This window comes from Triturus cristatus, chromosome 1_2, assembly GCF_964204655.1.
Source record: "Triturus cristatus chromosome 1_2, aTriCri1.1, whole genome shotgun sequence".
Classification (NCBI taxonomy): domain Eukaryota; kingdom Metazoa; phylum Chordata; class Amphibia; order Caudata; family Salamandridae; genus Triturus; species Triturus cristatus.
The window spans coordinates 255,304,372-255,328,861 of record NC_140580.1 but is presented as its reverse complement, the minus strand read 5'-3'; the positions used below and the strand labels follow the sequence as shown (position 1 = coordinate 255,328,861).

The 24,490-nt window shown below is 45.1% G+C and overlaps 1 protein-coding gene across 5 annotated transcripts in view; it reads left to right on the top strand.

The window, feature by feature from the left end:
• GBF1 (golgi brefeldin A resistant guanine nucleotide exchange factor 1) overlaps nt 1–24,490 on the top strand; it is a 2,300,480-nt gene that overhangs the window by 105,188 nt on the left and 2,170,802 nt on the right. For all 5 annotated transcript variants that reach the window (XM_085603553.1, XM_085603551.1, XM_085603552.1 and 2 more), the window contains exon 4: nt 15,121–15,252. In XM_085603553.1, the coding sequence (XP_085459679.1) occupies nt 15,121–15,252 (132 nt within the window). The remainder of the gene's footprint in view (nt 1–15,120; nt 15,253–24,490) is intronic.

Below are 24,490 nucleotides of genomic sequence, written 5' to 3'. Positions count from 1 at the left end.
TTTTCCCCCATTAGCATTGAGGCTCCTTGACTTTTCCACCCGTTTTCAAGGTTCATGAGGCAGTATCCTCACATACACATAAGTATGTATTAGGACTTTTTCCACGATGTCTCTCTCGCTCAATAGAGATTAGCTCACAATATCCATAGAGTGTGTGTTTTCTGTTGTGTGTTTGTAGTGTTGTGTATTGTTCCTTTTTCTTACAGGTCACCGCACCTTTTTCCTGCAAAGTTAGATTTATGGCTAATGTACACGTTTGGTCACATTGTGGCGCACCACTTGTGTTTGCAGGTACCACGTTTTTTCCTGGGACACTAAAAACGTCCATTTTTCTTTTTCTTTTCAGACATTCAAGTATACTATTAGGTACCGTATATAAATGCATTATTGATTGCATCCTCACTTATGTTTATAGTTATGTAAATAAGTACACGCTCTCTATTTAGGAGGGATCTTTGTTTTGTTGACATATTAGGAGTAACCACACATTATGTACGACATCTCTGCACCACTTTTTTTACCAGTACCAGCCTCCCTTGACATATTAAAGTTTTTTTGTCTTAAGGGGCCAGGTCCTTTTTAATACACATACTTACATTCACTTCAGACCCTCCCTTTGCACCACACATAGCACTTCATCATCAGTGCTCCCGCGTAGTCGCAGGTCGTAGCACGCCCCGTCCCGCAGCGGGGCGGGAAGACCCCTATGATGAAGCATGACACCATGGGCCATTTTGGTGTGTGAGGAGTATTTAAACAACACTGTGTGTGTCCAACCATAGTAGGATACGCACACATCACTACCTTAGTGTTCTGAACCCAGGTTATTTGTTTCTTTTCATTCTCTTCCTCTAGAGGTGGATCCTTATGTTTTGATAACATCCACAGGACAGCCGCAACAGGCAGGCGCCCCCTCTCCTCACCTCCAGAGCAGGCGTCATGGGGTCCCTTGCCTCCAGACTTCCCAAGTACGCCTTCAGGGGACGCGGCCTCACACGGGTTCCGACGCCCGTCCAACGGGCCGGGGGAGGCAGAGAGGTGCAGAAGTCCCACAGGCACCACGCGATCGCCTTCTCGGTAGATTAGATGCTCCTGCGCTCGGCCGGCGCCCAGGGCAGCACCGCAAGAACAGCGCGGGGAAGCCGGCTGTCGGTGCCAGTCCCACAACAGGGCAGCGGTGCAAAGTATCTGGCAGGAGATGTGGACAGCTGCTCCCCTCCGCCCGATCGGCGGCCGTAAAGCGCCCAGAAACGCCTGGGCTGCTGGTGGACCGCACCCGAGCAGGGCAGACGGCTCCTCCAGGACACCAGAGCCAAGTAGAGCAGGGCAGTTGCAGGAAGGCCGGTACACGGGGTCTGCTGGGCAGCGCCGAATGCCCACCAGGGCCGACTCTCTCCAGCCAGAGTGATCAGGTCTGCAGGCCAGGCGGGGATCAGGAGAATTCTCCGGCGGCCACCATCTTGGAACGCCGCACGGCAGGCCCAGAAGTCCAAGGCTGTCCGCCTTGTCTGGAAGCGCCACACAGCGCTCCAAAAGAACCCCCAGGGATCCCAGGTAAGCAGGCAGGCAGTAGAAAGGGAGCTGGGGTCCCGATTGCAGAGCGGATGACTAAGGGGTCCGGAGCACTCCTAAGGTGCAACCGCCATCTTGACGCTCTTGGCCATGCCCCCCCATCCCAGTGATTTATAACTTATGTTTAAATTTTATTTCTTCATCATACCAATTAAAAAATTCTTGTCATGTTCTCTATCTGTCTTATATTTTTTTTTTTTGAGTCTTTCAATTGCCTTCTCAAATTATATGAACGTTCGAAATCAAATTACATTCACCCTAAAAGGTAGTCTTTGTCATCAGAGTTGAGTCCTGCCCACTGTTTCAAATATTTGCATTCACTTTTTCCATTCTAGTTTTAGATAGCGTGGGCAGGGTTCTCTTTTTTGTTTTTTGGGTGCTCTTGCTTAGATTTCTTAACGCCCATTCTCTTTCTTTATTCACACTCTGGAACACGGAAAGGTGTTATACGGCAGCTCACCCTGTGCCAGGAGGGAGGGAAGGGGGTAAATAGGTTAAAAAAAGACCTATCTCACAATACCGGCCTGATCAAAGTTTGAGAAAAAATAGTTAATGTACAGCTCAAGGATTATTGAGTAAGGTTCAGCTTATTCATCGTTCTCAGTCTGGCTTCAGACCCAGGCATTACACTGAATCAGCCGATATTGGAAGAATACATTTAGATAAAGGGGCTGAACATCATTTTTATTTTTCTCGCTATGTCAGTTGTGTTCAGCACTAGGTCACGTACACTTCTGCTCCAGTTTGTGATAAAGTGTTAGGCTGGTTTCCAACCTTCCTCAAAAACTGGAAACTGGCAGTGATGCTGGGGCACTTGAGCTCTGGAGATAGGAGGCTCCACGGTGGGGTCCCACTGGGTCCTCTCAGAGTCCAACTTCATCTATATAACTACTATGATCACTCTTATTAAATCTCTTGGAATTACAGTGATGGCTTTTGCGGATGACACCCAGCTGACTTTCTTTAGATAAAACGTCCCTAGGAACTGGAGCAACTTTTAAAGCCGATCTCTCTCAAGTTATTTCCTGGATGAAAAAAAAATAATTTTAGATGTAATTCTGATAGAACCCAAATTCTCCTCTTTGGTAACAATAACCTCTTCTATGCTGCAGCTTGGTGGCCCAAAGGACTTGCAAACCCCCTCTTCCTACTCCATTGGCAGGAATTTGGAGTTCAAGTTCAATTAAAATCAATGTTTTCGTCCTCACATTTTGACGTTGGCAGGGACCTTTTTCGCTGTATAAAATTATTGAAGATCTATTTTGATGACTTGCTTCTGGATGTTCGGAAGATAGTTCTCCATGCTCTTATTATCTCCAGGTTGCATTACTGTGACAGTCTTGATTTAGGGTTACCTAAATATCTGATTAAAAAAAAGCTGCAGGCAGTGTTTGGGCGGTATTCCGGATTCAAAATAAACTGGGTTAAATCACATCTATATCCCCTCCATGGAGACATGCCTATTTTACCTTCTAACTGCCCGATTCAACTCAGCACATCAGGGTTCAAGTATTTAGGTATATTTGTCTCCCTAGTTCCTGCGCTCCGTTATGAGAACAATCTCCTCCCCCCTCTCCAACGCCTGCGGCGCGATATTGCCAGCTGGAAAACCCTTCCGCTGTCTCTCCTAGGGAGGGCCGCACTTTTTAAAATGATGTCCCTCCCCTGCTTCCTCTATGCCTTGCAAAATTCGCTCAACGTCGTCCCCATTTCTTATTCTAAAGAAATTGAGCAACTCCAAAGGGAACTGCTATGGAATGGCCCACCGCGTATAGCCCTCAGTAAATTAACCTTGAAATGGTATGATGGAGGTATTGCCCTTCCCGATATCAAGAAATATTATTGGGCTGCCCACCTGGCTGCCATTAATCATGGCACCTACGGGGCTCCTGACGACCCAGGCTATCGGATGGATAGGTGGCTCCTCCCAGGTGGGAATTATAATAGAGCACTGTACTCCAAACCAGCGAGACGGGCCCCACCGGGCACTCGGTGACCATTTGGCGTGCTGCCCACAGATCTTTGGGATGGGAGGGTAAATTGACATTGGCCACCCCCTTGTGGGATTCCGAGAAACTGGGAAACTTGTGGCGAACAAAGGGATTTGACAAGTGGGACATAATTGGGATCTCCCGCATCCAGGATATGTGGGAAAAGGGGGACATTAAAACATTTGCCTCCCTTCAGGCACAATATGAGCTGGCCGACTCAGGACATTTCCGTTACAGACAGATAAGACATGCCCTGCGCTCCGCCATAGCCATGGGGTCCTCACCCCCGAGTCCTCTCCACTGGAAAATAGGATACTAGATGGCCACCTCCCAGAGAAAAATATTTCGCTGATATATAACAAACTAATCTATAATATGGATGACCCCCTCACACAACTACGACAAAAATGGGTAGCGGACGGTATCGAACTGGATGGCGAAGACTGGCAGGAGGCTGTGTCCTCCACTAGAGTGGTGGCCATCCCGGAAAGACTGCGATTGGTCCAACTAAAAATCCTGCATAGAATATATATGACGGGGCCCAGGTTGGTGTTGGAGAGGGCGTCCACTGGGGACTGTCGTAGACGGTGTGGCCAGCTGGGTACGTTCCTACCCATCATCTGGGAGTGCTCTCTCATTCAGTCCTACTGGATGGAAATTTACGGGGTGGTGGGGGAGGTCCTGGCAATCCATATTTCCCCAGAGGCACGTAGGTGTTTGCTCAACATATGGGAGCCAACGGATTTAAACACACCCCAAACACAGTGGACTACACTTGGATTCATGGTGGCCAAAAGGAACATTGTCCAGACTTGGGGAGCCGTTGCCCCTCCCACTCTGAAAGACTGGAAAACGAGCATGGACTGGTGCATGTTCCGTGAGAAATCAGTCCACCTGGTTCGTGGCTGCCCTAAGAAGTGGTCCCGTATATGGGGGACATGGAATTCCTATAGAGGGAACATTTGCACCCCACGCATTCAATAGCTGCTGATGACTTGCTTTCTCCCTGAACTGTCCCAAAAGTGTAAAATGTGCAAATTGGTTATCATATGAAAACTATTGATTAGATTTATTGTGTCATTGTAAGATATGTTGTTTGCCGATGATTGTTAATAAAAAAAGAAATTAAAAGGAAAAAAAGCTGCAGGTGGTTTAAAATGCGGAAATTCGACTTTTGCTCAAATTGGCTCATAGGGAATAGTTATTCAAGTGCCAGAAAATCCATTGGTTGCAGATGGAGAAATGGATTCTGTTTAAATCTGTGATAATAATCTTAAGAGCTCTCCCATCACATCGGACCAAAATATCTCTGTCTGAGCCAGCCTATACAGAGATCAACAAACACTAATCTGTTTCATGAACCTAACTTCAAACTAGCCACTAGAGGAGGTAGAGCCTTCTCCATTTTTACAGCAAGAGCCTGTAACCAACTTTCACTTTCTTTGAAATTGAAGGAAAATGATCAGGATTTTTGGAAGCTGTTAAAAAAACCATGGCTTTTCTCCTCCGTGTAATGCTGCCCCCTTGTTTCCATGGTTAACTGGACAGTCAAGTTGCTGGCTAGCACTAGAACTCCCCTTTGGGCAACTGCGCGATTAATAAATCAGTCTCCTTCCTTCATTCAAAGACCCTGCGAATGACATTTGTAAACAGTCCTCTAGAGTTATGGTCGGTTCTTCTTTTCATATGAGGGACATCTCTGTGGTGTGCAGTGACTTAGTTTAACAAGACTGTGTTGGTTAATCCTAATCATTACTCTGTTCCATTTTCCTGGTGGCATTTCTTTGGGACGCATTCATAAGGTGAGGAACCTGCGAGAGGGGAAAATAGTATTCAGCAGAATGAAAAGTTTGGTAACCATATTGTTGGTGGATACTATATCTTCCACTGGATTCCTCCTCTCACAAATTAATACTATTTATAATAAGATGACCGGACTTACAGGTGTAGTCTATAAAACGTATAAAATCTTGCTACTTCCCCATCTCCTGGAGGTTTATGCCGAAGGTCTAGAGGTGGGTACGCCCCCCCCCCCCCAACTATGTGTGAGGCTATTGTATCGTTGCTGCTCAAGCTGGGCAAACCGCCTGATAGGTGTGCCTCCTATAGGCCCCTATCTCTGCTAAATCAAGATGATAAAATCCTGGCAAAAGTGCTTGTGACACGTTTTTCGCTCCTAATCAGATAATCTCCCCGCTTCAGACGGGATTTGTCCACAACAGATATACCACAGTTAATTTGCACACGATATTTGCAGTTGTGAAACACAGCACCCCAGAACATCCAGCTGCGGCGATATTGCTGGATGCAAAAAAGGCTTTTGAACAACATTCAGTGCCCTGGTCCGCCTTCTGTACACCCATCCGTTGGCGCGCCTCTGTCTCAATGGAGAGCTCCCAGAACAATAATAGGAGGTGGTCCATTTTGGTGCTTTCTCTGGGCTCGTTATTAATTGGACTAAATCAGAGGTCTTCCCATTGACTGATGCTACCCTGCCTTTCGCGCTTGAGTTTCTGCTACGCTGGTGCGACATTCCCCCCCCCCCCCCCCCCCCGATCCCCCCCCGCCCCCCAATATCTCTGTATACTGCTGCATCACACGGCTTCTGAAGTTATCCCTGCCATGGACTGCTTATCCACACAAATCGACCGCTGGATAACGTTTCTGTTGTCAATTGCTGGCAGGCCAGGGATTATGAAGATGGTTGTTTTGCCGCGCCTGCTTAATTGATTTGTAAATATTCCCATTCCGCTTACCACTAATTTTTTTGCGACACTTAGGGGCTTGTTGACTGGGCTGGTTTGGGCTGCGTGGTGGGCTCGAGTGGGGTGGCACACTCGCAATGCCTTTTTTGCAAGGTGGTTTTGGAGAACCGGATTTTTACTTGTATTATCTCATAACGCAGGCACACTATGCTTATTTTTGGGACCACCCTCATGCGCGACTGCAGTATCTAAAGCCTCATCAGTCTCAGGCTCGCCCATGCCCCCTCTCTGCTAACTTACCAAATAGCCTCACAAGAACACCAACGGAAATCCACACATTACAAACCACTTGCTGGGCCTGGTCAGTATTTGAAAACTGACCGCCAACTGTGAAGGCATGGTTCAGAGACCTGATGTATTGCGCTACCACTAGTGTTGTTTATGCGACATTGATACCCTTCTCCTTTCGTATCTGCTGTTACACCCTGAACTCACAGATTGAAAGGCTTTGGCGCTCTTCTCATGAAATGCTCCAGCTGGCATATATGGGAACTCATAACATCTGGATTACACGCTCATGTAACCCTACATTGTTGTTGTTTGTTTTTTAGAGATTGTAAATTTTTCATTGATATATCACATGCTATCTTCTAAATGGACCTGATATGTACTATCTTATTTTGGCAAATGTGCTCTTTGCTGCTGTACTTGAGAAGTGCCAATAAAAACAAATATAAAAAAAAAAACAACAAAAAACTAATCGAGTCAAGGCTTATTCAACAAGAGCTTCTTTCTAAGTCCATGGCTTATTTGCTGCTGTGCCAATTCAGCCAATCTCCAGAGCAGGCACATGTTCCACCAGGCATATTGCCTGGATCCTACAGACAAAGCTGATGCGGCGGTGGGACAAGCTATGTTGCGCCATCTATTTCAGTAAAAATGAGCCTCTTTCCTTTTATGAATTTCTTTTTCCACCATCCGTTCTTGTTCTATTTGTTGCTTTCTTTGTACTTGTTATGATTATTGACTATATTTGCATTTTTATAGTACGCTAATATGGATTCATGTTTACTGCTAACTATTCTGATTTAAGAATGTGAATCTGTGAAAGATTGAATACTGGCGAAATAAATAAGTTACTTACCTTTAACTGTAGTTTTCCACTATTGGTATGTTTCATGGATTCACATGCGACCCACCCTCCTTCCCTAGAGGCTCCCCTTTACTAGTTGTGATTATATTTATTTCCACTTGTGCTTGAAAATATGAGGAAAATCTGTGGGGAAGGGTCTAGAGTGTGCTGTCGCCTGATTGGTTGTAGTGTAGACTGAGCTTGGTCCTTTATAAAAATAAAAAAAAGTTATAGATAAGCTATTCAATTCATGGCCTAGTGCCATTGTAGCCAATGCTTTTTTTTTGGGTTTAAATGTGTTTATTGATTTTTAGAAAAAAGGGTTATAAGATTCCATCATAATACAGGTGTTACAATCACACAGTGCCCGCATTACAAGTTAGTTATGGCACATGGGCCATGGTATCAAGTAAAACATCTGTAAAGTAAATGTCAATGCTTTACAGTGAAAAAACGTGTTTTCAGAATATAGTCATGAACCTGATAAGCATAGGATTAGGCTGCTTGTAACACATCATTGATATAACAGAAAACATATTACATTAGCCCCTACATTTGGACTTATAACATTAAATCATATCAGCACAATGCATTATCGATGCTTGTTAGCTGCAGGAGAATGTTTACACAGCTGCATGCACTGCCCGGATGGAGTCTAATCGCTCTTTTCACCCACACCCAAAGTGTATGCCACATTGTTAGTCTATTGTAGCCAGTGCTATTAATATGATTGCTATGACAAAATACCGTGGGATCCCACTTCAAGGAATGATTCAAGCATGTGAATCTATGAGAGATACCAATACTGTAGAACTACAGTTACAGATAAGTAACTTATTTTCTTATTTAATCTGCATTGGTCACCTGTATCCGTAGAGTGTCTCTCTCCCCCCTGCTGAATGTGTCTGTTTGTAGTAGTGTATGACTCAAATTGCATTAGTTCCGCCTGTACTAAGTATCCCTGTACGATGTTATATAGTACTTGGTTACCCCTGAACACAGATTTCCCCCCCCCCCCCCTCCCCCGGCTGCGTCAAGAAATAAAATAAATAAATGAAATAAATACAGGGAGCTGTCAAACTAGACTGATCGAATCAAGGGCCTTCACTCCCTCCAATACTAGTTCTAGAACTTTAGTTTTTAAGTCAATATTAGATGATAAAACAGGACCAATTAAATAGTTTGCTCCTTAAATCCAGTTAAAGCCTCCTTCGACAACCCAATTAAATTCAGGGATAGCCCGCCCTGGGGCTAGGGGGCCATTTCTTTACTGGACAGCCAGCTTTGAATCTAAAGTATTGCTATGAATCAGGCCACATTTTTGATCTCCATTTAAGAAAGCAGTGATGCAATGCTTTAGAGTTAATTACTTCCAACACCAGATCTTCTTTTTTAGGTTGAAGCCTATCAGAAAGCTCAGCTGTCTGGGTGCGAAGACACATTGGGTACATGCTGAAAGCTTAACTAGGAGTGCATTCTGCCCATTGCTTATCATTGGCTCTGTGTTTGCTTGCTTTCTTTGTCCCTCCTGTAGAGCATAGACTGTTTACCACCTGTCTGATTTGCTTCTTAAATTGTTTCATGAGTGCTCGCTTTCCGGAAACTCCTTTGTTTTATTTTTGTGATGCACTTAATGAGAGTGTATATGTTTTCAGCGGTCTCCCTTGTGTGCTAGCTCAGGAGGCAGTAAATGTGCTTTATTTCTTTGTAAAGGTTTCCTGCCTCTGATCTTTCTGATTGATGAACTGGTAGTGCCAGAGAGAAGTAGAATCAATCATGCATGTCTTTGAGGAACAATGATCTTTACTCGTTTGTATATTTTGTTTGGGGTTCTTTACCAGTACCAGTATATGAAACTCTTCCTTAAATACACACCCAAGCCATAAGTACCAAAGTAGGGGAGTAAATAGTGCTGAAGCACCCTAAAAATAACCATGCTAGTGTTTAGAAGTCGAAAGAGCAATAAAGAGGCCCGTATGTTTTATTTTTACATGGTCACATTTACTGTGCATTAAAATACATAGATCAAATGTCAGGCCCTGCCTTCTGACATATTACTGTTTTTACGTTGAGCCTAGTGCAGCACGCACGCGCTGCTCTGGCGAGACTTATAGTAAGGGAGCTTCAAAAAGCTCACCACACGCTTGTGCATGTGGCCTATGGCTTGCGGTTACCCACACAGGCACCATCTGTTTTGAATTATCGTGCCCAGACGCATTCGCGATAATGCAAAGCAGATGGCCTGGTGCTCGCTCTTGCGTGCACCACTCGTGGTACTCTGCATTCCTTGAATTGCTTGTTTTGCTGTACGGCCTCACCGACGCATCCAGAGCACCTGCCGCCCACCAGCAAGCAGCCCCCAGCCGTGTACAAGTGGCTTTATTTATTATCCTCTTAGACGTGAACTGTGTGCTTTTTTTTTCCGGCTTGTTTTTCCAGACCCGTTCATTCTCGCAGCCTCACTTAAAAGAGCTCTACGAGTTCCCGTGTTCTCTTCTGTCCGTCGCATAAGTCCAGAGGCAGCCAATGGGCCGCAGCGTACATGTGGCTCTGCTTCCCTCTAGGGGCTATAACCAGTAAAATCTGTTTTAGGGAAGACATACTCTACGGGTTCGCATTTACTTTACAAATAATAACTATTGTGTATTCATAGTAAAAAAGAACACTTCATATTTGTATAGTTCCATTCCTAGCTCCAACCAGTTTCAAATGCAGCCAAACATACAGTTTAGACTCATAATATGTCTATTGCATTATCAACTGAGCAAATTTTATATACTGCACATAAATACATGATTCTTTTCTGAGGTTTTGCACATCTGGACATGTTGCAAAGGTGTCAAAAGAAATGAGTTTGAGGACAGGGTCTTCATACAAGAGTCTGGAGTCATTCAATTAGATGGTCAGTTTTACAGATACACCAACCCGCTATCAACCAGACATACGTCACTACAAAGGGTCAACTAACTGCTTTCATTTTGCAGGGGCAATGGCACCACATGTTTCATTTCCCTCATCTGTCACGAACATTCATTTTTTTTATGTGCATTTTGACTTGTGTTAGTCGTTTTTAGCAACCATGTTCCCCTGTACCTGACCCACCACTTGCAGCATATTTCAGCCAATCCTAGCCCATGTTTGTAGCATTTGTCACTCACTCCTGGCTCACCAGAGGCCTGTCACAAGGGGCTCTAAGATTCCAGCGACGTCTGGGCTTCAGGTTCTCCTGTGCCTTAGGGGGCCGCCTGCTTTTGCATATGTTATTTATTCTTACAGCGCTGTGCTTTTCACAAGTGCTACTGCCTACTTATTAACAGTAGTCCACTTATAAGGTCCCAAAGGCGAGACCTATTGGCTGTGCCAATGCTTTTTTTAAGGGGAGGTTAATGTTTACTTTTCTTTCTCTGGCTGCAAACTGGTAGGATGTATGTGCCAGTTTTTCTGGGTACTTGGAGTATGCAAGTAAAGGCTATAGGGTGCAATTATTTTTTCGAACACAGAACAAAAATTAAATGTTTTTTCAGAATATATCCGCAGTTAGGAAAGCACAATTAAAGCACATTGTTTGTAATTCTGAAATGTGGTGAAAACAAAGATTGTAATAAGATTATTTTTTTTTTTTAATGAATACATTTGGTGATGTTGATTTTAACAAATGATTTGCGCCCTGCATATTTTTTATCATTAATACTTTCAACCTGTGCAAATTTAGTGGTATTTTCAATGGAAAAATGTGTTGTCAGTTCACTACCACACAGTGCGCCAAAATGTACCACTGGCTTCATACTACAGCTTTACCAATCTCTACTGAATACATTTGCTACACTTGTTTTTAATGTAACAAATTGATTTTTCACAATCCCTATAACGTCAGTTATGTAACCTTAATGGCAGCACCCCCACTCTGAAAGTTGCACCACTAGCACATGCCAATTGTGAAATGACATTGGTGCATGAGCCCTTGTTGGTACACTTCATTTTAACTATCCTGTTTCTACGCATGTCTTGAAGGAAGCAGCAAATTGTAATCTAAATAGCATTTGCTCAGATATCTGATGCATACTTCTCAGCTTTCACTACAGTATTGCGTTAACACACAAGTGCTGAAAAATCTGAAGTATGTATACAGATTACTGTGTTCTTTATAGTTCATATCTCAGCAAAAAAAAAGCAGATTTGAGTTAGATCCCTTGAAAATAGTGCAGGCACTCGTTCAGAGGACTTTTCACAATAATCTAAAACTACACAGTAATATAATTAAAAGTAATAAAGGAATTGTGTGTGTGAGAAGCTGGCTTGGTGTGTGATGCATACTTATGTAAGTGGGCGCCCTGCTCCAACCCAGACAACCCTAATGGTGATTTGGGTGGTCTTAGACAAACTTGGAAAGCTCTCTAAGTGGTAGCTGTGGAGAGCAGCCTTCAGGCTTAGTCCAGAAGGAGTGTAAAGTAGCTTGTTTTACCAAATCATAATCTTATTGGCATAGATTAAGTGAAAAAGAACCACACAGTGTATTTATGAAAATATGTATTTATTATAAGACACTCACTAACACATACAGACATCTCCTAGCCAGAGATTTGCACAATGCACATAATACTTTCAATAGAAGCAGGTAAGTAGCACGAAATACACAGTGGTCACATGGGGGAGACCAAACCATATACTAAAATAGTGTTATGTGAACCACGACTCCAGTCAAGACTATACTCTGACTATACTCAGAAGACATAGAAGTGCCGGGGACCCAAAGAACCACCCAAGGTAAGTAACCTGGTACCCCATGGAGGCCGTGTGCAGAGTGGGAACACGACAGCAGACTCCATACAAATAAATGGGTAAGTTGCGGTTGCAATTTTAAAGACAGGCGCTTCCCAATGGACCCTGATGAAACCCTGTGGAAGACAGAAGGTTGGAGAGCCACCCCATCCGTGAATACCCTTGGGACCAGGATACCTACACCAGTGAAGCCGGGTGCATAGGTGTGTTGTGGCGTCGGAAACCGCCATCGAACTCAGTGGAGGACTTCAGGAAGATGCCTCTGCTGGAGAAGTTGAAAGTGTCTGATGGAACCCAAAGGTGGATTCGGGATGAGAAGTACCTGCAAGCAGAGGGAACAGAGTCTATGCCACTTGGAAGTGACCAGGAGGCCCGGAAGACGAATGCCCACTGAAGTCGACAGTTGCAGGAGAGTTTACAGTAACCTTGAAACTGCAGCTGTGCGGACCAGCGACGCTGTGAAGACCAGGAGCCTTGAACGAGCCGTCCCACGTTAGATGTCTAGAGTTGAGGGGGCAACCAGCGTGGAAAGTGAAGAAGGTTCAGTATTTGGGACCAGCAAGGCACAGGTGACTCACCCCAAGCAGGGGAGTCAGGGCAAGCCTCGAGCAATCAGGGGAGCCTGCAGAATTCAAGGGAGACTCTCAGAAGGACGCACAGGTCGAAGGCACTGGAGTTGCAAGAGGACCTCGACAAGCTCATCAAAGATGCAGGCCCACAATGCAAGGGATTCGGTGAGGACAAAGATCTTGGTCACAAGAGATGCTTGAGGTCAGGGCTACTCGGAGCCCAAAGATCTTGGTAGAAGGAAGCCAACAAGCCTTTGCAACTGCAAGTCAACCCGGTGCACAGGGGTTCGGTTCCTGCAGCTCCGACGAGGGTTACTGGCCAAACTTGGTGAGAGGACAGGACAGGCCTCAAGGGATGTGGAGAACCACCACCTGTGTTGCTGAGCCTTTCGGAGTCCGTGGGAGCCCTAGATCAACAGACTGGTCAGCTTAGTTGCAGAGCCTGCAGATGCTGGGAAGTGACTCCTACAGTTCAAGGGAGATTCCTTCAGATGTATTGGATGTCCACAGGCCTTGGAAGGTTCCTGTATGGAGCACAGGCATGCACGTTGCAGCAGACGAGCAGGGCAACGAGATCAGGAGCTGCAGAAGTCTTCCCAGTTGCAGCCTTGATGTCCAGAGCGAAGTTAAGATTGCCCAGATGGTTGAAGTGGTGTCTTGAACTGAAACTTGTCCCATGACGGATCTAGGGACCCACCCTCAGGTAAGCCCTTAGGTACCCTAAAGAAAGGGTTAGGAAGATTCAGGTTTGGGGTCGGACAGTGGAGAGGATACTCATGTCCTTTGTCCAGTTTCGCACCAGAGCGGGAGCCAATGGCCCCCTGAGCTGGTTTGAACTGGACTATGCAAGGAGGGCACCAAATGTGCCCTTAAAGCAGACTGGGTGGCGCTGGCAAGCGCTCCCACCCAGCCCCAATATACTAAACTCTGTCTGGGAGTTGGTCACACCTCACTGTGACAGGATACCTATTGTTTTGCCTTACCCTGCTCAAGCTTGGCTAAGAAGCTGGAGGGCAGAATCGTGTCTCTGATCTGCAGCAGCAATGTTGTGCTGTACAGGTCTAGAAGACAGGTACTGGAAGCACTGAGCTCCTCCTGGAGAAGGTTTACAGTGCATGGAATCTTACCCCCACATCGTATCACCGTTTACGGTGTGGGGGTATGATTCCAACGTGTTTGATACCAAACATGACAGGGTTCATTACAGCCAGGTTAGAGATGGTCATTGCGTAATGACATATGGTCACCCTATGTATCGTAATGGCTGATGCACTTACAACCTGGGAGAATAGACTCCGAAGGTTGTAGGGGTGTCCTGCTCATGCAGGGGCACACTCGCACTTAAAACCGAGCACCCTGCCTTCAGGATTGAAAAGCCTGCTTTAGGGGTTACTTGCAGGTTTTAAGTGCAGTGACCTTTGATATAGGGAAACCAGTCAGACTAGTCAGAAACCATTGCAGCACCAGGCAAAACGTGGGTTTAACCATGCAGAAGGATCCTACCTTCCTACAGTGTGCATGAGCATTAAAGACGACTATTAGAAGAATCATCCAATATGCTCCTATTTTCCATTAACACTTACAGTGCAAACCTCAACAAAGCAGCAATGAGTTTACAGCACTTGCTATCTTACCTGAGCTTGTTTCTAAGAATTCCTAATGTTTACAGGTAAGACTAAAAGAATAAGGAGATTGTGAAATTTAAGATTCTATTTCATTCTAATTCCATAATCAAATTACTTCCTTAGCATTCTTGGCTCACAGAGGTAGCGATAGCAAGCAATAAAGGCTTATCCCAGGGTGTGGTAGAATTACAGTGACTCAAATAAAGCATAGTACAATATTGTCAAAGCTGTCTCTTTTCTAGAGACTAAGGGCATAATTTAGAGGCCAGTATGTAAATAAACTCTCAAAATGACCCCACAATTTGCAGTCCATACCATGTATATCCTTCACTCCACCTACACCCAACTTACATCTGTCTCCTGACCCCTAGCATCAATGCAGCCCTCTGCTGCATCACAGACCATACTTTTTGGTCCCAGGAAAAATAATAGCGAATACCCATTGTGTACAGCATCACTAAAAATAAGTGCAATGCCAGTAGTTCCCAAAAGTGCGACCTGTTGGCTTTTCCACTGCTTGTTTGTTTCTGACTTGTCCTGCTGCTGTGATATAAGAGTGTGCTTTACCCACTTCGAAAATCTATTTCTTGAATTTGTGGTTTGTAATTTACTTAGCTCTGACCTTTTAATAAAATGAATTGAAAGCAGTAAACACACCGGATTTGAATTGGATGCATCATGTTTTGTAGGTAATGTGACTCTGCACCTTACAGAACATTATTGTAACCATTTTTATTTTCACTACAGAACTTGATATAATTGAGGCAAATGTTTTTCTGCGTCCCTTTTTGGAGGTCATTCGTTCGGAGGACACTACTGGCCCCATCACTGGTTTAGCATTGACATCTGTGAACAAATTTCTCTCATATGCACTAATAGGTATGGCTATGTTATTCATTAAGGTGACTATTTTATACATTGTGCAATTTATATGTGAGTGCATGCCTGCATGGAATTAGATGTATTTAACTTGACACGAGAGAGAATTAGCATTGAATTTTATAAGTGTTATGTTGGCTGTTGTTACTGTTGTCAGACAATTAGTAGAGTACTAGTCTGTTACTTTGTGCTGAAGTTAATGAACGCTAAATAACCTATTGGCAGGACAAACGTTGTTAGACCTGTAAGTGTAGTGATTTTTAAATCTACTCCTCCTAAGAGGAGCATACTCAACCCAAAAACTTGACATCCTTCTCTAGCATAGTGATCTTTATTGACGTGATACTCCTTTGAACCTATACATATCTAACATTGTTAATATAACACTTGTATATCTATTCTATCAGCCATTATCCTTTCATTAACATCTCCCAGACCCTATCAAGAGTTGGGCATGTTCATGGGTGTACGAGACCATACCATAATAACACAAAACTCCAGCCAAGCATTCAGGCAGTGAAATTGCACCCTTGATGTGACAAAGTTACTTACCTTCATAATCTTGCAGAGGAATTTGCATACTTTACCCATAACAGCATGAAACAAATGAGTATAAATGTAGTATTTGAGTGTATAATGATATTTATTTAGGTTATACTTTTGTGTGTTAGTTACCTGTATAAATATTGAAAGGTAATAAGCAGTGCATTTACTGTGCAATTTATGGTTTGCATTGCTGTTAAGCAAGTTATTGACTGTGGTCCTAACCAATGTTTCCTGTAATTTTTTTTGTCTGTGTGCGGCAATAAAGGGCTTTGTGCACTGCAGCTAAGGTTACAAGTGTGAAAGAGTTGCAACAACTCATTACGCAAACAATCAGTGCATGATTTACCACAGTCAGTGGGTTCTGCCACTTCAAATTGAATGTAAAAGGTGCATTTTGACTCCCTATTAGTTGCATATGATCGCCTTTCAGTCAGACATTCTAATGTATTTGTATTATACACTAAAAAGTAATAGCCCCTCGTGACGTTTACTCCACTAGCGCCTACAATCAGGTGCAGAAATGACGGACTCCAATGCTTGTACCGTCAAGTAAAGTTACTTTAAATAGTGCAGGAGAGCAATCAACAGAGCTCAAGTTTTCCCATGTCAGGCATGAGTAGATGATCCAGTCATGTTTGTTTCTTACCATTGATTAACTTGTAGTTTCTCCACCACAAAGTAAAAACAAGACTTCTAGCATTAGAATACAAAATGAAATAAAAGGATTTATTGAGCTTTCCACGCCTGGCATTGGACAGCAGTAGGTGAGCAGGCAGATGATGAAGCATGACACTAAGGGTGTTGTGTGAGGCCTCGCCTTATAATTATTTGTTATAGCCTAATCCTTTTCCGTAGTGAGACATAAAAAACACCAGAGTTCCCAATATTTGCATAATCTGTTTAGGTGAGTACTCTAGTCCATTCTGAATAGACCCGTCTCATTTGACTTTTGGTACTTTAGATTATGGTCTTGGAGGACGGAAACAACTACAGCCCAAGCTTTCCTCTCATTCTCCCAATCCTCCCAGCATGGGGGTTCAGTGGTTTACGTTGGACAGCAGCAGGTGAGTTAGCCATTTCTGACATAGGACAGCAGGAGATTAGGCAGCCGTCTCACATTGGAGAACAGGAGATATATATATATATATATACACACACCACAGAACTGACTTGAATACTGGCATATGAATATTGTTTGATCTTGGGGCTCTTTTTATAGTAAAGCCATTTTGGGTGTGTGTTTTTTAAATTATTTAAACATTTTATTTTTAGTAATGGGCATCAAATCGTATAAACTTTTAACAGTATAAACGTATACAGTGTTGCATGTATTCGCTGGTACGGTTAAAAGTTCTAAGTAGCAGTGGTCAAAAGCGCCCATGTCTCAAAGTAATGACATGCATAGCATATATAATTTAACCTTGGAGGGAGATGAGTCACACTCTTGTAGGGCTAGTAGCACACTCAGCAGATGTAGCGTCAGTGTGGGAATGCGGGGTGAGTTGCAGGGTTATGTATGTCGAGGCGTATGTGTCGCTGTATGTAAAAGAGGTTCCTCACATCCTCTTGAATTTCTCCTTTTGATCGTTTATCCGGTATGTGACCTTTCATAAGTCGTCATTTTGTCCATTAGTTGGTGCCATATATGAATACTCTAAGCAAGACGGTACCTCCACTGCCATTGTATACACAGTGTAGTCACTGCTAAGGCAAACCATTATTTGCATCGATGAGTTACCTCCGGGTAAGAAGCATCACCATCTAAGAATGCGATCTGTCCTGTCAGTTGTTTCTGGATGCCCAGACTGTTGCGTATTGCAGCCCAGACTTTTGCCCCGTATAAGGGTATTGAGGAGAGGATGTTGCTTAACGGCTAGAGCGGGCGACCTTGAAGCAGGGGAACCAGGTTCGAGACTGGCGGGAGGCTCAAACATCCTGTGATTCTGGGCAAATAACTTAATCTCCCTGTGCCTAAAACAAAAAGGTGTCTGCCTGTAATGCAACTGGTGTGCATTTAAGGCGCTCTGACACCTTCAGGTCGAGTTTGTGCTATATAAGACAAAAAAAGGTATAGTGGGGCACTTCCATAGAATGTGCACAATGTCGCTAACCGGGGCAGAGCACCCCCAGCACCTCACTTCCAGCAACCTACTGGAGTCGTGGAAGCGATTTGGGGAAAAGTGCTACCTATGCAGGATTTTATAATAGCAGAATTTCAGGTGTGATTCCCTCAGTGTCTTGTGTTTTACCAGGAGCTCCTACCAGTTCTCGTTTGTGTACTCGAGGTGGAGTCTCTGGGACCAACATTCCTTCTAGATGGGGGGGGGGGGTGAGTATGTGATATACCACTGCCACTGCCTCTTTAAATGGGCCCCAGTTTTGCAAGTATTGGAGCAAAGTGGAATCGGTTTGGGCCATTGGTGTGTATGTGAGCAGGGCGGGCTTGCAATGGGGCGGTCTCTGAAAGTCCCTGGAGCCTATTTGTGCCCGTCAGAACTCAGTTTAGGCCTCCGCAAACATTTTTAGGCTTTCCTCAGTGAGTAAGTGGTCAAGGGTTAGGGTACCTCTGCCTATGAACTATATTCAGTTTGGTTCCTCCCTTCCAATTCATGCAGAACCGTTTTTCTGTACTGGGGCTACCTTGTGCAGAACGTAGTTCTCTCCTAGCAATGTTTGTCCCTTCCTTCACACGTAAATCATTGTTATGGTTTTCAGGTTGGTGGTACCCTCCCAGTTATTTTTACCTGTGTATAGTTGATACAATGGTCTGATGCCCTGCTACAGGGATCTTTACATAAATGCACATAGTGGGGTGTCTAGAGAACTGTGTATCATTCAATGCAGTGGTTCTTAACCTTTTGACTTCTGGGGACCCTCACTTAATTATTACTGGAAACCGGAGATCGCCACTGAAGTCTTATTGGAATTCGGGGACCCTGGCTAAGCATTTTCAATGAGTTGAATGCACACAATATAGACTAAATACATAAACATGCATTCAACAAACAAATACACGCATGTCTTACCACGGGTGTTCCAACTACGCAAGTGCAACCAAGCTTGCCTTAACCACACATATGCCTAAACCAATCATGTGCGTTGTAAAGGCAGTGCGTGGTGAAGCTGCTGCAGGGTCGGAAAACAGTGAAGACAGAAGCAGGAAGACACAGTAGTGAGGTGAGTGGAGCTGGGGGGGTCAGGGGAGTTTTCAGGGCAGTGGAAGGGTTTGAGGTATGTTTTAAGGACATTGTGGGGGAGGGCAGGGTAGTGTAAGTAAAGAGGCAGGGTTTTAGGGGGGGCGCTAGAGAGCCCGGCTGCAAGATGGCCACTACTGTGTGAGGCTCTGCATGCCCGACGAGTCCCCAAGCTGTGGGTGACTGCCACATGGATCCTGAGCTGCTGTCAGTTCCAGCCAAGACGTCCAATGTTGACTGAAGGGTCAGCAGCTGCGAGCTGAGGCACAAAATGGCCGCTTTCTGATGACCCGGGGCGCGAGGGAGGTGTGGCGGCGGAGTGAGGCTACAAGTTCCAGCTGAACCCCCCCCCCCCTGGGCCTGGATTAGTGGTCGGAGACCCGTGGCCCAACAGCGGGCTTGTGCGTGCAGCGAAGGCTGGTCCTGTGACTGCGAAGCCCCGGGTGGAGTGCAGGAGGCGGCCTGGGCGGCTGCGGCGGTCCGGGGCCTGCCGGAGAGCGGAGAAGAGCGGTGCTGCCTTCCCACGGGTAGGCACAGACACGGGAAGTAGGCCACGCTGCCCGGGGCCACTGGTGGGTGCGGACCAGCCAAGAGAGGCAGAGAACAGGGCTCGCAGCTGTGGGTGCACTGGTGGAGGTGGTGCTGTATCGTGAGGCGGCCTGGCCAGGCCACAGAGGTTCCTGCTCGGCCCACACTAACCTGCAGTGGGAAGTCGGCCAGGTGAGGAGTGCAGCGGGGGAGGTAGCCCAGCAGGTGGCAGCAGATTTGTCACCCTGAACACACTACGGCAGGCGAAGGTGCGGAGAACCTGAAGGTGCCCGCTTCCCCCTGTTCACTGCTGCGTCCCGCGGGCGGCTCGCCTGCGTAGAGGCCATTGATCTTGAAGGGTTGTGGCCCTTGGCCCTGGAGGAGCGCTGGGCAAGCTAGCAGGCCCTGGGAGACGACCTAGGAGACTCAAGAGTGCCCAAGCCCTGCACGAGGACAGTATGGCCGCATAGGGTCTGATAAGTTCTAATTATTCTCTTCCCCCCCCCCCCAAAAAAAAACCCGGAGGCACAGTGGAAGTTGCCCAGTGGAGATTCGTATTCCTCCCATGTCGAGAGCTGACTTTCAGCCGGGGCTCAGGTTGTGCAACGTGCGGCCGTATGGAGGCTGCTCAAGGGCAGGTGGAAGGCAAGAGCGTCTTCCCCTGTAGTTGTGAGACTTAACATTTGCTTTGTCAGTCTGCAATACCTCCCTCCGAACTTAGGGCGGAGTGGCCGATATGGGCAAGATGGACATTCGCCAACCAAAGTTGACGTTTGAGCAGCGCCGCGCTCCCCATGGAGGCGCCTCCCTGGCTGAAGGGCAGACGGAGGACAACATGGGCGCTGAGTCTGCACAAGAGCCAAACATAAGGGAAATGTTTAAAGACTTCAAACAATCCCTCACAGCTATTGAAATGAAAATGGATTCCATAGCACAGGCTCAGGGATAAGGTATCCAATCACGAAGTCTCGGACAGGTTGAGCAGCGCACATCAGCGCTCGAGGATGAGGGCATCGCAACTCGAGAACAGTTACTCCAGATGGAAAAAGTAATGGAGATCATCAAGAACAAAAATGAGAATCTAGAAGAAAAATCGCGGCACAATAATCTGCGCATTGTGTAAATACCAGAATCCACCGCAATGACTCCAATTGAAGACTGTCTAGGAGATGCTATCTAGGAGATGCTATGCTGTGCGGCCCACAGAGCGCTTGGCCCGAGACCCCCACAGGGCGCCCTGGCCAGGCCAATCATAGCCTGCCTCCTAAATTATAAGTACTGGGACCCAGTGCTGCGCAGAGCAAGAAACCTGCAAGCAACAACATACCAGGGAAATTCTGTGTCCTTTTATCCGGACTTCACCCTTGCCGTGCAGGCTGTCAAACGTGAGTTTTTGCCAGTAAAGAGACTTCTCCAAAAACGGGACATTAAATACTCGCTACTTTACCCCGCTAAGTTGCGAATTTTCGAAGCGGGCAAAACCTCCTACTTTACAGACTCCAAATCTGCTATTAAATTTGCTCTGAGTCTTCGTCTGAAGGAAGTGACCCGCTAAAGGCCACCCGGGACACCGCAGACCACCTCTCAGCCTTCCATACCGAATGAAGAGTCAGAGAAACAGTGGAGAATATACACCAAAAATCGTTTATTAGTATACGCTCAGAGCGGGTAACCATCTGCGAAGTCTCATAAGAGTACTACAAGAGGGCACTGAGGAACAGGAAGCATAAAGATACATTATGTACATTGCATGGTTAGCTAAGAACACACCCACAGTGGAATTTCCCAAACAGATGTGTCCGGAAATAAAGATAAAAAATAAAAGGTTTCTACTCTCATATCTTACGCAGTTCAGGACACTCTCAAGGCTGTTCCATCCCGTGTTGCAGTCCAACTACCAGACAGGTTGGAGAGGTTCTTTATCCTGGAAACTATGCACTGGCACAAGCAGCTCTTCGTTACGGAAACGAAACTTAGCAAAGGGTATTTCTCAAAATAGGGAAGGATTAGTTTCAGAACCTCGCACAAAATGGAGTCTAAAACAGAAAATGGAGCAGCGAATGCTAATTCTACATGGTATTTCAAGAGCAGCAACTAGCATAATCTAACAAACCCTCCTTTTAGAATGAGCTAAAGACATTTTCAGTTTTACAAAAACAGGCACCTATGTGGGCAACTATAACAGCAGCAGAAGCGAATAGAGCCTCAAAATTAGAAATATAATCAAGGTGAAGCTATGGGCACACTTTACAGTCAACATCAGAAATTGGGACAACAAGGAGGGATGAGCCCTCAAATTATCCCCTCATCTATATTCATAAGACCGTCAATATCAACTTGGAGCATCATAGGCAACATGGGCTGATATTTTCTGTTTGGGCGTTAAAACAGTGGCACAATAGGAAAGGGGGAGGCATTGAATGAGAATGCAACAAAATATTAATACTACTATGAAATACATTATTTTCTTAAGGATCCAACCCCAATTACCCAAAAGAAACCAACCCCAATTTCCACTTTCCATCCCCTTGACGTTCTCAATAATGTCCATAATGTGTTAGGTTTTTTTTCCAAATTCTCTATGCCAACAACACACTGGTTGCCAATTATTGCACATACACCACCACTCTTTGCCAAGATAAAGTCCACTGCCTATCTAGTCTGTTCCGAATACACCTGCATGCTTTCTGACTGAATAGTAATGTCCATCAAGGCTGCCACTATAGTATTAGCTAGAATCTGCAACGTACATCCAAAAATGCTCTAGCTTTTTCACCCGTGGCAGTACCACCCAATGTAAAGATGGAAGAGAGGATGTATCCAAATGTGATACAATTACTATAGCTGTTCACTTCTAAGTCTGTTACCCCTTCGCAATATTCTTTTGTTAGTGTCCTTTGTACCCATCTTGTCCTAGGTTGAGCATATTTACATGGAACGCCCAAAGGCAGTACCATTCCGAGCGCCACATCATCGGTACCATTGTAGACACTGGAATAAGTCTCATTGGACAGAAAGCAAAGCCCTGGATGTGCATATATCAGCCCCTCATAATTAACTGCAGCATATCAGGTATTCATTCCCGTAGTGCTTGAATCTTTTTTATTGACTATAGAAAGAATGTTCTTATACAGTATGGTCCCTGGACAATTGATGCACAATTCACTATTGGGCAACAAGCAGGGTAATAATAACCAGCCTCTCGGGGTACTGTCATCTTCTTATAATGCCAGCCCACTAGTGTTATATTCTGCGCCTCCATATAAAAATGTCCCTAGTAACTTGTTAACCACGGCGGAACAGCCGTTTAGCGGAATGGGCGGGGCCACGTTGGCCAACGGACATGCACAGCACTACGGAGGTAGTGCTCACGACAGCCGTTGGCCGACAAACGCACGCAACGGGTTAGTCAATGGAGTTACCCAGTAATATGCACAACTTGGGGACTATATCATTAAACGAACAGTGGTTCTGCCACAACACACTACAAGCAATTTATTCTTCGTTCCCCGAAATATCGTGGGATTACATTAAATGTCATTCAAACTAATGGCCCAAACACACATTCCAGACTGAATAGACTAGTCGTAGATTTTACATCGATTTTGAAATTTATGTATTAGAAAAATCATATATTTTTTAAGAGACCCAACATATTCTGTACAAATTCCCAAAAAACACACAGTGATCCTCTTGCCAAAAACATCTGTGTGTTTCTACAAACACATTGTGTGGCAGCCCTCTTATTGCGTCCTGTGGAAATGTTCACCTACATTGTGTGGGTACACTATGTGCACCTTACAGAAACCACGTCACCTCACATAATATTGCTGCCATTACAAGAACAATGACGCACACAATGTTACTTCGTTTCGACCTAATCATACTGCGTTGTATAGAAGCAATTGTCTGATCCGCCTCAGTAACTTGGCCACTAAAAGGATGCATAATAAACAAGGGGGTAAAAGGAATCAAGAAATGTAAGTGTTCCCAGTGTCCGTCAGAGCCCCACTGATACAATCTCCTATTGTCCATCAATCAGTTGGCGCTCTTGAGCACCGGCGGTGGAGTTTACTCTGTCTTAAGCTCTTTCTTAATCTATCCCACGCTGATAAAGGTGGTATACTTTCAAAGTATACTTTCCTGACTAACTAATGTTCAAACAACAAGAGCAAAACAGATGCAACTTTAGTTGATTTCACTCCCTTGTTGGTACTTCTACTCGGTACTTTCCTACCTTATGCAGTCCATCCCTATTCTTTCTTTTTCCCAGACTCGGTGGTCCTCGTCCAAGGACGTAAATTGTACCTGGCAGCTCCAGGCACTGTGTGATCACTAAACGGAGGCTCCTGGATAGCTTGTATTTTTGGTGGGACAGCCTCATTCAAAACATCGTCGTTCCCTTTGTCAGTTTGCGTCCAAACCAGCTTTGCGTCACTAAAGGGCACGAATCTGGGCACCTGTTCACATTCAACATCTCCTATGCCCTCCTTGACCCACTGATCGTAAGGCAACGGCAAAGGTATTCTTTTGCAGTGGGTCGCATTGACCCAATTCTTTCGACCAGCAACCATTACAGTCGCCTGTGTAGCCAGAAGGACTTGCTCCGGACCTTTCCACCTGGGTTCCAAATTCTTCTTCCTCTGAAATGTTTTTATCAGGACAAAGTCCCCAGGTTGGATGCTGTGTCTAGGTACCTTTGGTTTAGGAGGTAAGGAGTCTAGCACCTGTTAGTGAATAGAACGCAAACTTTCTGTCAGTTGTCCAAGATATTCAAGCAGTACAGGATATTCAATGTCTGAATATTGCTTCGGCCTTGGGACACCCCAGTCGTTTGCTGGGCAGCCAGTTCTAGAATATGCTGTAGCCCTAGTTCACAAAGGAGCTAAAGGAAGAGCATCTCAACCCTGTTGTCTCTGAATTTTTGCCAATTTCAGTTTGAGTGTACCATTGTACTTCTCAACCAGACC